The sequence below is a fragment of the Meriones unguiculatus genome, chromosome 4, assembly GCF_030254825.1.
Source record: "Meriones unguiculatus strain TT.TT164.6M chromosome 4, Bangor_MerUng_6.1, whole genome shotgun sequence".
Taxonomy (NCBI): domain Eukaryota; kingdom Metazoa; phylum Chordata; class Mammalia; order Rodentia; family Muridae; genus Meriones; species Meriones unguiculatus.
In genome coordinates this window covers 15,367,910-15,382,560 of record NC_083352.1, presented here as the reverse complement: position 1 = coordinate 15,382,560, position 14,651 = coordinate 15,367,910, and the positions used below count along the sequence as shown (strand labels likewise).

At 54.4% G+C, this 14,651-nt stretch overlaps 2 protein-coding genes across 17 annotated transcripts in view; both read right to left on the bottom strand.

The window, feature by feature from the left end:
* Positions 1 to 2,626: 2,626 nt before the first annotated feature.
* Positions 2,627 to 7,823, bottom strand: Nkx6-3 (NK6 homeobox 3). Its single transcript, XM_021634819.2, has 3 exons — positions 7,005 to 7,823; positions 4,813 to 4,982; positions 2,627 to 3,651 (listed from the first exon to the last, which is right to left on the bottom strand). Exons 1-3 carry the CDS (start codon positions 7,387 to 7,389, stop codon positions 3,418 to 3,420), a joined length of 789 nt encoding a protein of 262 aa, XP_021490494.1. The 5' UTR covers positions 7,390 to 7,823; the 3' UTR covers positions 2,627 to 3,417.
* Positions 7,824 to 10,367: 2,544 nt separating this feature from the next.
* Positions 10,368 to 14,651, bottom strand: part of Ank1 (ankyrin 1) — a 163,785-nt gene continuing 159,501 nt past the window's right edge. For all 16 annotated transcript variants that reach the window (XM_060381482.1, XM_060381483.1, XM_060381475.1 and 13 more), the window contains one exon: positions 10,368 to 12,616. In XM_060381482.1, coding sequence (XP_060237465.1) covers positions 12,590 to 12,616 — 27 coding nt within the window. In that variant the 3' untranslated portion in view covers positions 10,368 to 12,589. The remainder of the gene's footprint in view (positions 12,617 to 14,651) is intronic.

The window sequence follows — 14,651 nt, the reverse complement described above, 5'->3', positions numbered from 1 at the left end:
GCCACCAGGTTCAGTGACTTGTTTGTGCTTCGGAGACGGTGACTTGAACTGTGTTCTCACTTCGAAGAAGAGGCAGAAAGAACAAAAAGAGTTGAACTCTCTCTCCCAGCCCCTTCTAAGGGTCACCAATCTCGTGCCTGAGGGTGGAGCTCCCCGGGGCAGATCACCCCCACTCAGCAAAGGTGTCTTCACTGCTTATTGCTGTCACCCTGGGAGTCGGGTTCCAACCCCGCAATGCGAGGGGGACCCATGCACTGGAAGCAAGGCTGTTTACAGAGTGGCTCTCAGTGACTGACAACAGCTGTTTCCTCTCGGTCTCTGCCAGGCACACTCATTTCCTTCCTTCCTTCCTTCCTTCCTTCCTTCCTTCCTTCCTTCCTCTTTTTTCTTTCTTTTTTGAGATAGGGACACACTGTCTTCCAGAAGTGGGCACTCAATATTCGCCCCTCTTTTTGACTGAGTCCTGGCTAGCCTGGAACTGATACGAAAGCCAGGCTAGCTTTGACCTCACCTGCCTCTTCCTCCTGGTTGCTGGGATCAAAGGCCTGCTCCTCCACATCTTGCATATTATTCCAACCTACAAGGTATGCATCCTTATTAGTCTATTGATAATATGGGGAAACTGAGTCCCAGAGGTTAAACAGTCCACCCAAGGATGCAGAGTGGCACAGCTCCGTCCACTGGCCTCTCAGTCTTCTGCCACTTTGGAGGGTTACAGAGTTGCAGGATCAAAGCCGAGGATGACCTGAGCATGGGGTTGGGTTCTGGAAGCAGAATCTCAGTCCCTGCCCCTCTTTTTTTGATCATTGCTGTCACGGTATGACCATTCCGAACCTGGCAAGACATCGGCAGTTACCTAGCCTCACCTGGCCTGCTGAGTCCTAGGTTGGAACTAGGACTCTTCAGACCTTTTTTCTTTTCTTTTCTTTCCTTTTCTTTTCTTTTCTTTTCTTTTCTTTTCCCTCCCAGCTGTAGCACCCTGACAGAGCTGGCAGTGTGTCAGTATACCCCCTGTGCCTCCCTAAGGAAGATTATGAACGCCCTCAGCCTCGGGGGACTATGGATGATGTAACTGGTATAACTGATATGATGAACTTGCATCAACCTAAGAGCTGAATCTTCCTCTACCCCGTGTTGCCCAGGAATCAGAGACAACGTGCTTGCAAGCCCGAACTATGAGATACTTATCAGTCATGTGGCCTGGGACACTGGTTCTCAGCCTTCCCAGTGCTGTTACCCTTTAATACATGGTCCTCACGTTGTGATGACCCCCAACCATAAAATCATGTCGTCGCTACTTCAGAACTGTCACTTTGCTTCTGTTACCAATCATAATTGAAATGTCTATGTTTTTTGATGTTCTAGGCGACCCCTGTGAAAGGGTTGTCTGACCCCCAAAGGGGTTGAGACTCACAGGCTGAGAACCACTGGCTTGGCCCCCCCCACCACATCCTGAGATTTAGAAGACAGGACTCGCACTTAGCCTCACAGGCCTGACATCTACCCGCGCTCCCCCTGTGCTCTCTCTATGGTATTAGCAATGCTCCTTAGAAGTTCCTTGCTCAGAGCTCATGAAGTTCATGAACCCCTCATCTGAAACCTGCCCCTGGGCAGGTGACCCAGGTCCTTCTAGTAAGAATGACACACTTGAGAGCCGTGGCCAAAATCTGTGCTCACCCACTAGTGCCTGTCGGGAAAGACACTGTGACTGTGGACTGTCCCCTTCCCCTGGCTCTGAAGCATCCCTGGTATGGGAGGAAGGGAGGTGCGTGGAATATGAATCTCTGGAAAGTTTTGGGGTTTGCCTGCTTAAACACAGAACATGTTAGAAGTCCTTTTTGAGACTGAAGATAACAGCTGGGTCTGTAGACGACGGGCTGGGTCTGCTTCTTCCTTTTTAGATGGCTTTACTTATTTCACATAAGATTTATTTTTATTATTATTATTTTGCTTTTAAATTCATATTTTAATGTCAATCACAGTCTAACTTGTTTCTAAAGCTCTGATGGCTGGGGCTCTAAAATCATACAATGTGTGTAATTACATTTGTAGGCATTAGAATGTGGTACTGATAATGGACATAAAATTGTGAGCGGGCCTTGAAGATGCTGAAGTTACAAATCTGGATGGCTAGTGTCTGTTCTATCCCCAAATTCACCCTCTGGTTCAGTATTTGACACGGGCTGGGCACATTGTCTAGAGGTTTGGATGTTATTTGCTGATCTCTGAGTCTTCTATTTCGCAGTAGTAGAGGCCACAGCCAAGCGCGTGGTGATCTCTATTCCTGCCATCTTAATCTTGCTCTGGCACCTGCTTCTTCATCCGCGTCCCGATGGCGACTCTTTATTCTTATTACTAATTGTGTGCCCATGTATGCATGTGTATCTGCTGTGAGCATGCACGCAGTACCTGAGGAGGCCGGAAGAGGGCGTCGGACCACCTAGAGCTGGAGTTAATGGCCAGTTGTGAGCTGGTCCCCGTTACTGGGAACCCAACTCTCTGAACTCTGGAAGAGCACGCAGCGTGTGATCTTAACCGCCGAGCCGTCTCTCCAGCGCAACAGAAAATGTCACGACGCGAGAGAACGCTGTCACTATTCCCTTCATAGAAGCGAAGGAGCCGCGGGGAGGTTTCTGGGATTTTCATCTTTATTCTAGTTTTGTTTTAAAAGCCTGGGTACCCAACGGCGCTCTCAGCCCCTTGTGCTGCCGGGGGCTCCCCGGTCTGGTGCCCCTGTTGGAGGAGTGTGGCGGTCAGAACCCTTCTCTCCTTCCTGCTTGGGTGGTCCCAAGCTCTGAAGCCCTTGGGTGTACAGGGATGCCTCGTTGGGTGGCTCCCAGGGAAAACCAAACCTCAGGGTTCTCTCCTCTGTTTTCTCCTCTGCCCGTTTTCCCCGGGTTCCCTTTCCCAGCCTCCTCCTGTAACAGAGGGATCCGCCTAGAGAGTAAAGTGCAGCGGGAGGCCGCCAGGGTCCTGAAGCTCAGGGTTGGGAGAGTTCCTGTTTTCGGGACCCACGTCCCTCCCCGGGGAGGAGTTCCTCCTGCCCCCACCCGTGGTGTCGCGCGGAAGCACACCTGGAACTCAGGCTCCGTCCTTTGCTTTGCAATCCCGGCCTTGTGTGACTCCCTAACCCCTAGGGGGAAAGCGGCGCCTCCCGGGAACCCCACAGCCAGGTTCCCTGCTGGGAAAAAAAAATCCTGCTGCTTTAGCGCAGGCTGCCTGGGTGGGGAGTCCCGAGTGGAGAAAAGGCAGAGAGGCGCGCCACCTCCTCCTTCGATGCACTCACCACCCCTCTCCTCCTTCCCTTCCTGCCCTCCTCCTCTTTCCTCCCCGCCCCCGGAGCTCCTCTTCCCTGACCCCCGCCCTCAGCTGCCGGGAGAGGAGAGGGCAGGGCCGGCCTGCGCGGCGGGCCGGGGCTCAGACGCTGTGCGCGCCCAGGCTGAGCACCGAGAAGGCGGCCCGGTGCTTGCGGAGCAGCAGGCGGATCTTCTCGTCGTCGGAGTCCGGGTCCAGCGGCTTGTTGTACTCGTCGTCCTCGTTCTCCGAGGCCGCGCGGTCGCCTCCCGCACCGCCCGGGGCCCGGGACGTGGACGACGTGGGCTCCAGGGCGCTCTTCTTCCTCCACTTGGTCCGGCGGTTCTGGAACCACACCTGCAGGGAACGAGCGGGGTGCGGGAGCGGGCTCCACTGCGCAGCCACCTCGCTGCCCCGGGGCAGGGACCGACCAGGCTGCTGCGCCGGGCATCACTCGGAGGGGGCAGTAAAAGCAAATACAAGATAGTAAAGCAAGCGTGCCTCAGCCTTTCCTCTGGTGGCAACCCTCCCCGAGCTGCAGCTCCCTCCTTGCCTCAAATGCCGAAGCCCCTGAAATGTCCTCAGCTGGAGTCATGCCTAGGACCCAATGCAGTGTGATGGTAGAGCCCGGGCCTACAGTGCCCTCGTCCTCCAGCAAGCAAAACAAAGTGGAATGAATGAATGAATGAATGAATGAATGAATGAATGAAGCTGCCCTTCTTTTAACTTTCTAGCTCCCCGGGGAACCTCATCAATGATTGCCCTCTAGAAATAAATGCTTGAAATGGCTGAAAACCTTGGAGCGCTAAAGAGGCAGAGAAATGTGTGACAGGAGCCTATGCCATCTTGCGCCACCACAGCACAGCCTTCTCTCCCGGCTGTGACTGTCTGCTGAGGCAGGTCCCATTTGCCCCCAGAACCTCCCGACTCCGATCACACATCTCAGGGAGGCTGGGGGTCCAGCCGAGCTCACGGCCTCCCTCTCCTCTGTCCCCACCGGAAGTGTGGACAGACTAGTGCGGTCGTGGGAACGCTTGTCTCAGGAGCCTGAGGAGGTGGATGCGCAGAGGCTCCTGGTGCCTTGTGAGGTGTGTGGAAGCCTGTGGCTGATCCCTGCTCCCCTCCTTTGCGTGGGTGGGAGCAGAGGATGGTTAGCGTCAATGTAAAGCTCGGGAAGCAGGCCCGCTGGGGCAGTGTCCCAGTGAATGGTTCTTGGTTCAAGTCTCGGCTCTGTGCTTGCTGGCCGAAAGACCACAAGCACCGGGCTTAAGTAACTGACACGGGCTCCTTATTTGTAAAATGGGTCATAATGGTGACATCAAGACAGGGTGAGACTTAAAATGGAGGTACTGCTTATAGGCTCTGAAATGGGCCTGGGTAGGGATGGCTGCCGTTTAGGGAACCACTAGTAACTGTTACAATCTCTATAGTAACATGGGCAGCTACACCTTCCCGCGTCCGGTGGCCTCCTTCCCCGGCCGGGCTGCCAGGCAGATACCCTGTCCTGCACAGACTCACCTTGACCTGTGACTCCGTCATGCCCAGTGAGTAAGCCAGCCTCGCCCTCTCTGGGCCAGCCAAGTACTTGGACTGCTCAAAGGTTTTCTCCAGAGCAAAGATCTGGTGGCCTGTGAAGGTTGGGCGGGTGTGCTTTTTCTTGTGGATCGTGTCACTCAGGGGGTCTGGGGCTGGCAGGAGGGAGGAAAGTACAGTTAGCAGGATGAGCGGAGACCTGAGGGGACCCTGTCTGTGGGGTGCCAGCCCGCGCTATGGCTTCCGCTGGGATGTGTCCTCCTAGTGAGAAGCCACCAGGAACATGCCAAAGCAGCACTTCCGGCATTCAGAAAAATAGTTCCCGCAACCTCTATCCCACTCAGGAGCACAGGACCCCTAGAGGGCAGCTGCACCAGCCACTTAGGGACAGCGAGGACTTAGAACTGGGCCTTGTGCCTTTCTTAGTTTTCCCCTAATTCAATGGCGCTGCCTTCTCCAGGGGACACATGGGAATTTCTTTTCTGGGCCAAGACACTGAGACAAACATGCCCTTTCTTTCACCAAGACTGGCGTGGGTACTTTCCACCTGCAATCAGACCCCCAGGGCCCCTGATTTCCTCCCCACTTCCTTTCTCTGAGACCCCAGCCTCCCTGGTCTGTGGAGAAGCACAGAGGAAAAGCTTCTGGCTCCAAAAGACTAGTCCCCCATGGGCTGCATTGCCTGGCAGCCAGCCGGGAAGCCCACTCTCCCTCAGACCTCTTGGAATCTACTGTACAGTCTGGTGTTGGGGTGACACAGTCATCTGGAGAGGCTGGAGACCCCAAACCCAGTCATGACTGACAGTTCATGAAGGAGCTTGGAGCTCAAAGCAGGCAGAGCGCCCATTTGCTTGGTCTTAGTGTAGTCCAACAACTTGTGTCCTCCTGTTCTAAGCTGGTGACTTCAGTACAGAAGAGGAAAAGGACCTCCGAAGATGGTGGCTCTCAGCCTTTCCAAAGCTGCAACCCTTTAATAAAAGTTCCTCATTTCCTGGCGACCCCCAACCGGAACATTATTTTGTTGCTACTTCACAACTGTAATTTTGCTACTGTTATGAATTGTAACTATCTAATATGCAGGACACCTGATATGCAATCCATGCAAAAGGATCCTTCGCCCCCTCAGAGGGGTCCTGACCCACAGGTTGAGAACCAGTATCCTAAAAGAGGACCCTCTTCAGTTCTCTCTCCTCCTGTGTGTTAAACTGGCCACAAGCTTTCTTGGCTCTTTCCTGGTGTGTGCATGCACTCAAGAGAACTAGGGACAGGATCGGGGAGTGCGGGAGAAACAGCTTGAGCTTATGGTAGCCCCCGAACTAGGCTGCACAATAGGTCCAAGAGATGAGATCTGAGGGAGGTGACTGACATTCAGGCACAACACACAGAGGACAAGGGGGCCAGAGTTCCGGGGGTTTCCACCATTGGTTCCAAATCCCTTCTGCAGTGGGAGCCACAGAAGTGGAGGAGGCTTTGCCTCTGTCCCTGCCACATGTGTGCCCCATCCAGAGCTTTAGAGGACACTGTCACTCTCACATGCCCCTTGCACTTCCCGGGTCCCCGACTGGCCTAATGCCCACCCCCTCCACCCCAGTTCTCAGAAACCCGAGTCTCAGGGACGGGTTGGGTAAGGAGCTCCCCCCAGCAGTCAGGGCCAAGGTCAACTTAGCTCTGTTGTTGCTGAAGGCTGGGCTGCTGTTTCTGCCATGGCCGACATGAACCCAGAACAAGGAGGGTGGAAGGCAGGCCCTGGCTTCTGGATGGGACCTTAGTGGGTCTTGGAACAGTGCCACGTGAAACTGGGCTCTCTGGGATATACTGAACACAGTAAGTGTCCTCCACCTGGGGAGCGTTGGCCTGCTTTTTGCGAAGGGCCTGATTTACTCTGGGCAGAAGCAAACTGGGCTGCCAGCTGGACCCTCCACAGGGCGGGCTGCGTTCGTGGGGTCTGGAACCCCCAAGGTCCCCTGAAGGGCAACCGAAGTGGCAGTGGGTTCAAACACCTGTGCCAGGTGGAAGTTGGGTACGAGTGTGAGAAGGTGGGAGCCGAGGAGAGGGACCAGGCCGGGCTATGTTTAATGGCGGCCCTACAGAGTGCAGCCCAGCCTCCAGGAGCCCCCCACACCTGCCACCTCCCCGGGACAGGCTGGGCTAGGGGTGGCTGAAGGCCCTGTACTCACTGTTGCTGCACGGCCGGGCGCTGCCTCGCCAGTCCTGGCCTGTGTCCGCCCAGCAGTTCCGGGTCCGGGTGGGGTACTCGTTCCCAGCCTTGGAAAAACTCCCCACCTGGGGCCCGTAGTAGACCCCCTGGGAGCCGAGTCCCCCGAAGCCTGTCACGTGGGGGTAGCCAGACAGGAGGCTGCTGTTCGGAGTGGCTACCGGCCTGCTCAGGATGTCCGTGATCCCGTGGGGTGTCCCGGCTGCCAGCTGGGGGCCAAGTCCTGGGGGGCTCAGCTTGTAGAAGGAGTTCTGCACCGAGTACTGGCACATGGGAGCCTTCATCTCCGAGAACTGGGCCAGCTGCGTGTTGTTCAGAAGGAACGTCCCCTGCAGGTTGGACTCCATGGTCTCCAGGTCAGCGAGCAGGAGGGCGGGCAGCCCCTTCGAGGCCAGCACCTCAGATGATGGCCCAGAATCTCATGGCAGGCTTGGAGAATCAGAGCCCCCCCATCCCACCGCGAGCCTCCGACTGCCCTCTGGCCCGGCCCTTCCTCAGGGATGGGGCACCTACGTCAGCCCTCTGGAAAGTCAGGTGTCCAGAGGAGGTGGGAGGCCTTCCGCTTTCCTTCTCGGCCAGCTGGGCCTAAGGAGGGGTGCTCCCCAAACTCAGAGCACCCGGTTTCTCTGCTTCTGAGTCTGGGGGCCCTCCATCAGAAGTTTTAAGTTCAGGGAAGGGACATTTCCTTGATAAAGATATGGCCCATTAGAATACAGACCCGAGACTGGCTGAGCTGAGAGCGCTGTGCCGCCATTGGTCGGAGCCCGCATGGGCCTCACATTGGCTTCTCCTAGACAAATTGCACTTTGAAAGATTGACTGTAAATCAGCCAGTCCGTGTGTGTGTGTGTGTGTGTGTGTGTGTGTGTTCGTGAGCATGTGCGTGTGTGAAAGAATTAGCTCTAGACCTCCTGTGTATCCTCAGAGGCTTGCTTACCCAAGTCCAGTACCTAGTGGGTGCCTGGAGGCAGAGGCTGGAGGCTCTTGTGGAAGGCTTCCTTTGCCCCCTTGAGGGAGAAGAAAAGGTCTGGCTCAGAGGTCACCGTCCCAGGCTGTCCCTGTATGAATCGATGTGAAGCTCTGAGGGGAGATAGAGCTGCTTCCTCTTCCTCCTCCACACAGGGTAAGTGACGGGGGTGTGAGAGTGAGATGGATCATGCAGCTCTCTCAGACTTGAGAACCTGGGGTGGGAAACTCTTGCAGAATGGCCTAGGGGAGGGCTGTGCAGCAGCTCTCAGGGTTGCAGGGGTGTGGGTGTGAGGGGGTAGCCCACTGAGGCTGAAGAGGAGAGCCTGTGGAACCGTTCCTGTCTCTGCCAGCCTTTCTTGGTCTCTTCAGTATTCCAGCTGCCTGGTGTCAGGATGGGTGGAGTGGGGTGCTCTCCTATGATTCCGGGGCAGAGACCTAAGCAGGGCAGTCGGGTTGAGGCTTGGGAGTTAACTGAATCTAAGAGCCCTGGGTGCTTTGTTTCTGATGAATTTTTGCAATCTGCTGGTTCTTGTGTGTGTTGGTGTGTGTGTGTGCAATCTCTCACATGACAACAGGGAAACTGGCCCACAGAGGAATCAGGGCTCACCTGCCAGGCTGCTCTCTAAATTCAGCATTCTTTCCTGAAGTTGTGAAATGACAGGAATGAGGTGATTGCTGTCCAGATGAGTTCTTCCTGACCAGGCCACTTGGGCTTTGGGAAGACAGTTTCTTATGTTTGTGGGGTCTGTGTTTTCACAGGTGAGAGACAAGAGGCTCTTCTTTGTTAGCTTTCTTTGAGGCGAAGGGCTGAGGTGTGGAAGGCTACCTTGCTATGGAGAGTTTGTAATGCAAGCAATAGTCTCTCTGGCATAGGTGATTTAGGTGAGGGATCAGAAAGGATTTTACAAGGGGTGAGATGATCTTTCTACAAGTTTGGATAAAAAAGAAATATGAAAAGGAGTTCTTTTTATTCTTTAAGACTCTCTCTGTGTGTGTGCCTCTGTCTCTATGTGTGTGTCTGTGTGTATGTCCATCCAAAGTGTTCAGAAAAGGATGTTGGATCCCCTGGGGTTGGAGTCACAGTTACAGGCACTTGTGAGAACCTCAACTCGGGTCCTAGGAACCAAACCCAGGTTTTTCTCCATCCCATCTCTTCATCCTGAGAAAAAATTGGTGTTTTGTTTTTGGTTTTGTTCCCTCTCCCCATCTTATAAAAAATATCTGTATTTGGGGGAAATCAACTTGGAACTTAAGACAAGTTTTGCTTTCAGAACCAAATCCACAGAGCAACACATTCTAATTCACCCTTGAAGACTGCCACCCCGAGCAAGGAATGTTATTATCCACAGGAACTCCTTCCTAAGCTGCGAGTAGCCAAGTCTCTGCCTTCTGGAATGATTTCAGCCACTGCATCAGCAGCAGGAAGGCGTTCTAGTCCTTTTCCTTTAATTACCTCTTTACAGCAGGCCTTCAACCCATTTCACCTCTCAGCAACTCTTTGAGAAAGACCTTCCCTTTCCCATTTTATCAGCTTTTGGTGAATAGCTGCTCTCATCTGCATATCTCTGTTCATCTTTGGCTATCTGGATTTACACACCCACCCCCGAGAAAAAGTTCATAAGTTTGCTATCAGGCCATGCATGGGTCAGTTAGCCCAGATTCCCAGACAAGCCACCCAACCAAGGCACTTGTGGTTCTGCAAGTGTTTCAGAAACCCTCTGGGGGAGTACAAATGGAGGGCGGGTGTTGGTGGGCTCTCAGTGCCTGAGACGCTTGGGCTTGGGCGGGGCTGGGGAACACCAGCAATTTGGGGGACAAAGCTTTGGTCACTTTACAATAGGAGAAATTAGGAAGAACATTTGCTGCAAGTGATTTGACTCTTATTTAACGCTAAAGCGGACAAGGGGGTGGTGTTGTGTGGCAACCTCAGTGACAAAATGCAGGAGACCTCAGAACTGTTTACCCTGTTCCCGGTGTGATAAAGGCCGAGACCCCACCAGTGTGGAGCTCAGCTTTGCATAAAGAGTTGGAAACTAGTTCAGAACAGAGATCACTTCCTCTGTCTGCAAGGACAGGCTCCGGCAGCTCCCAGTGGTGAATGTCACCTGGTGGCCTGGACAGGCCCTCTGGTTTGTAGTGTCCCGCCCCTCCCCCACCTTGGCTCCTGATAACAGGGTTGTCCGCACTTTCAGGGGTTCCTGCAGGGAGGGTGGTATTGATTAAGGCGCTTTCCAGCGTCTGGGCGTTGGTGGACAGATTTCTCAGGGGCAGACTCCATCACAACCCAAACCAGGCTACCCTCCTGCCCAGCACCCCAAACTCCCAAAGATGAGCGAAGAAGGAGAGATGGAGCCCTGTGCCATGAGTCAATTTCTTTATTAATTTGACATTTGTTTTAGCTGGTGTAGGGAGAATGGTCTATACATCAGAGTAGGGTGGGGTGGTCTCTCTCAGGAACAGAGCATGTGAGAGAGCCGAGACATAGTTTTTTTTTTTTCCATAACAATTAAAAAAATCAAGGTCATTTCAAAACTTCTAAAAAGCGTCTAAGGTGCAGACTGCAGCATTCTCTAGGCATCAAGTGGGGACCCCAAACTCCTCCTAAACAGCTCCTACTAGCAACGGGAGCGCGCAGCCATGCCGCCGGAGGGCGAGGGGGCGGCGTGCCAAGCAGCCAAGCCAGACTGAGCGGAGGGTGCCAAAGCGGAGCCGGGCCGCGCGGGGCGCTAAGAGCCGCTACGTGGGGCCACGTCCTGGAGCAGAGGGTGCGGGGCGAGGCGGGGCGACCCCGCGCCGGTCCTCGCCCGCCCAGCCCTCCCGGGGCCGCCCCCACCCCCACCCCGAGGAAAGCGAGCCGCGCCCGTGGACCACAGCATCCGTCCCCCCCCCCCAACCGGCGCACCGCCCGGGGCTAGAGCGCGCGCGCGGGCTGGAACCCCCAAGCGGGCCTCCAGGGCGTGGGGGCACGAGCATGGAGGGGCGTCTGTGCTACTTGGAAGGTTTTTATTGTGTCCTGGCGACACCCCCCCGGAAGAGCGGTAGGCGAGGAAAGGTGACCGCCGTCCACCTGGAGAGCGAGAAGAGCCTGCCAGTCTCTCTCCTGGCCCTAGGGGGCGCCGCCCGGGCGTGGCGGAGCCGAATTGTGCTGATTCGGGCCTCCCTCTGCAGGAGACTCTAGTGTGACGTTAAGGCTCTTCCCTGAGGGCTCCGAGGCAAGACCAGCCAGTCGAGGGGGTCCCTTCCTGGCCTGCCCTGAGTCTAGATAGAAGAGGGTCTCTCCTCAGCCTATCCTGCTCCGGCTCTCCTTGCGCTGGGCCCGTGGTCAGAGCCAGGCACTTGGCTGCCCAGCCTGAGCCCAGCTGTCTGTGCCAGGACCGCCTCCATCCTGCAGCCACCCGCACTTCAAGCACCAAGTTGGCTCTGGGAGACCTCAGGGTGGTCTGACCTAGGAACGGGCAGGTACATTCACAGCCCTTCTCCCTTCCTCTTTCGGTGAAAGACATCCGTTAGCTCCTCCCACGGCCTGGAGAAGTCCTTGGGAGCTGAGCTGTTTAGGACTTTTGTACATACTGCTAATGTTTTTTTTCTATTGGTTTGCATAGTATTTATTGTTTTCATATACACAAGGCTGATTACTGTACAGTTTACACTTTGAACACAGACTATTATAGAAGTGCTTGGCGATTTAGAAACCCTCTTCCCCTATTGGACATGCTGGTGCAATCCTCCGACAGCCACAGGCCCTTCTCCCACAGAGGACTTGGAGGCGGGACTCTGGCTCCCTCTGAGCCCTTCAGCAAAGCTTAGGGGCACCTTGCCTCAGTTCTTAAGTTTCTAACACAAGGAACCCCGAATGCGCTCTCAGGGTGATGATTTCCCGCTGGAAGATGATTGATACTGAAACTGAGACACAACATAAAAAATATATATATCCAGTTTATCCATACAGCTTCAGAGGTCACAGTAAAATCAGTGTGGGCTGAGTGAGAGGGAGACCGGCAAGTGTGCACCTGTGTCATGTCATTCCGGGAAGAGCAGTCCCTCCACGGGGGTGGGGGTCGGGTGGGAGCATGTGACGAGTGGCGTGTGTGTGTGTGTGTGTGTGTGTGTGTGTGCAAGCATGGGAGGCTAGCACATGAGGATGTGGGATGATGGTGTTGAACTGATTTCACGCCAGTTTCCAGTTTCCCCGTTCCGGGAAGATCATGTGAGAATTCTTACAAATGAGGTGGAAGTCAAAACTCAAAACCAAAAGCAAACAAAGCAACCAACCATCCCAGCCACAGTAGAGCCCTTATTCGTATGTGCACCCGTGTGCTCTCTGGGGCTTGTCCTCTCTCCCTCACTCCTCTCCCTTCTTCTCGCCGCCTTTGTCCTGATTCCCACAGAGATCCATAGTCACTAGAGGCGGGACTGGAGACTGTAGGTCATGCGTCTACAGCCAGTCGTTCATGCGAACAGGAGACTAAAGAAAGCCCCTTACAGAGGTCATGCCGGGGAGCTTAGAACACGCGCGACCACCCTTCAGTAGCCCTCTGGTCCAGGTCTCCTCCTGTGTGCATGACAGAGTGTGTGGAGTTCAGGATTTGGGTGTTGAGGTGTGATCCTGCAGAACACAAGAAAAGGGAGTCACTCAAAGGTTCCGTGCTTCGGCAGGGCAGGCCAGGAGCCGCAGAGGTCCCAAGCAAAGCCGTGAGTTGAGAGTGCAGTAGCCGAGGCTGGCCTCGAACCCTACCCGCCCTTCCCTGCTCTCTACCCGGATGGGATGGTTCATCTCCCTCGCAATCCAGTCTCTGCTGCTTAGTGCTGGGTGGGCGAGGGCTCAGGAACCTTATACAGGGGCAAGGACAGTGGCGTGCTGCCAGGAGGCTGGGAAAAAAAATCCTGGGAGTAGACTCTCCTGCTTAGAAAGCGGCTGTGACAGCCCCTACGCCAAGGAAAAGGCTAGGGTGGGCAGAAGTGCCTCTAGGCTCTTAGTTCAGGTGGGCCTGCAGCACCCACACCAGACAACATACTGGTCTCGAACTCATGACCTGGAAGCTCCTCTTGGCTCTGGTCCAGAGTCTGACTGACAGGTGCCCTGGCTGTTGACCCGCCTAGTAGTGGACTGACTGGTGAAGAGATCTCTTAAGGAAGGTGCGTTTTCTCGAGACTATAACAGTGAAAGCCGGGAAGCAACAGCTTTGCGTGTGAAAGTCCAAACCTGACAGTCTGAGAGTCACAGCAAGATACCATCCCTGCCCCCACGGCTGTGCCTTCCTGCCCACTGAGAGGCCTGCCTCCTTCCTTAAAACAAAAACAAAACAACAAAAAACAAACAAAAACCCAAAACAAAACCGAAAAACCTTTTTTTTTTTTTAAACGATAGACTCATGCTGTTCAGGCTAGCCTGAAAGCGCCAACCTCCTGCCTCTTCATCTCAGGCGCCGAGATTTCAGGCGTGTGCTATCACACCCAGATATCTTCATGTCTTCCAGCAAACACTAAAGACTATTTATAGGGACTTAGGAGCTGGTGGTGAAGAGAAGGGCATTTCTTTCTTTCTTTCTTTCTTTCTTTCTTTCTTTCTTTCTTTCTTTCTTTTTTTTTTTTTGACAGGGACTCGTTCTTTAACCCAGGCTGGCCCAGAACTCATAATTTATCACAGACTGGCCTTGACTTGAGGCAATCCTCCAGTCTCAAGCACCCAGAGGGTTGGCGTGACAGGTGCGCTCCACCATGCCTGGCTGAGAAGGCCACTGGGATGAAGAGAGCTGATGGTGTTCTGGGAAGTGGCATAAAGGTTGGAGGTCGTTCTGAGGCGGAATGTTCCCGGGCACGGAGCTGTCCTGAGCTCTACAGGTGATGGAGCTGAGTAGGTATATTGGCCGTGACCAACATGACTCATCTCTGTATGGTTCCCTAGGGAGCAGGAGTGCCAAAGGATGTGCCAGAAGCTGTGAAGACTAAAAGCCAGGCACTTTGGCTGAGCAGAAGAGAGCTGCCGCGTGAAGGCTGAGATTCTGCCCCTTCTGGGCTGCCTGCTTCAGTCCTGTCTCTGGGCTGTGTACTCCTACGGCCCTCCTCTCTGCTTTAGGCCACAGTCTCCCATCAAGGCTCTCATCCTCCCTCCTCAGCTTCGGTTCCTGACTCAAACTTGCCCTCCAGCAGCACCTCAGGCTGTCCCTTCCCACCACCGTCCACTGGCTAAGAGTCACTCTAGAGGGCCAAGGTCAAGAGCAGGAACTCTGAAGCCGGACTGGCCATTCAGCTTTAAATGCTGCATCTGTCGTTCCTGGCTGCCAAGCGTTGGTCACCTTACTTAGCTGCTCTTCAACTCGGTCTCCCCTGCCATAAAATGGCGGAGGGCGGCAGCAGGACCTAACACATTACTTCACTGTGATGCGTAAGCACTAAGCATGCCAATGACAGGTCCATGGGACATCGAGGGGGCAGGAACACGTGGGGCTTGTGAGCACTTGGCTCCTAGAAAGTGCTGGTGCCTGAGTGTTTTCTCTCTCTCTCTCTCTCTCTCTCTCTCTCTCTCTCTCACCAGCTGTGCAGTTGCTCTGGCTAGATTATGAGTACTTGAGGGGTGGGAGCCCCTTCTTCACATTCTGCACCCTAGAGCTAAGCATTCCTCAAGCGAGAGGCAACGTGAG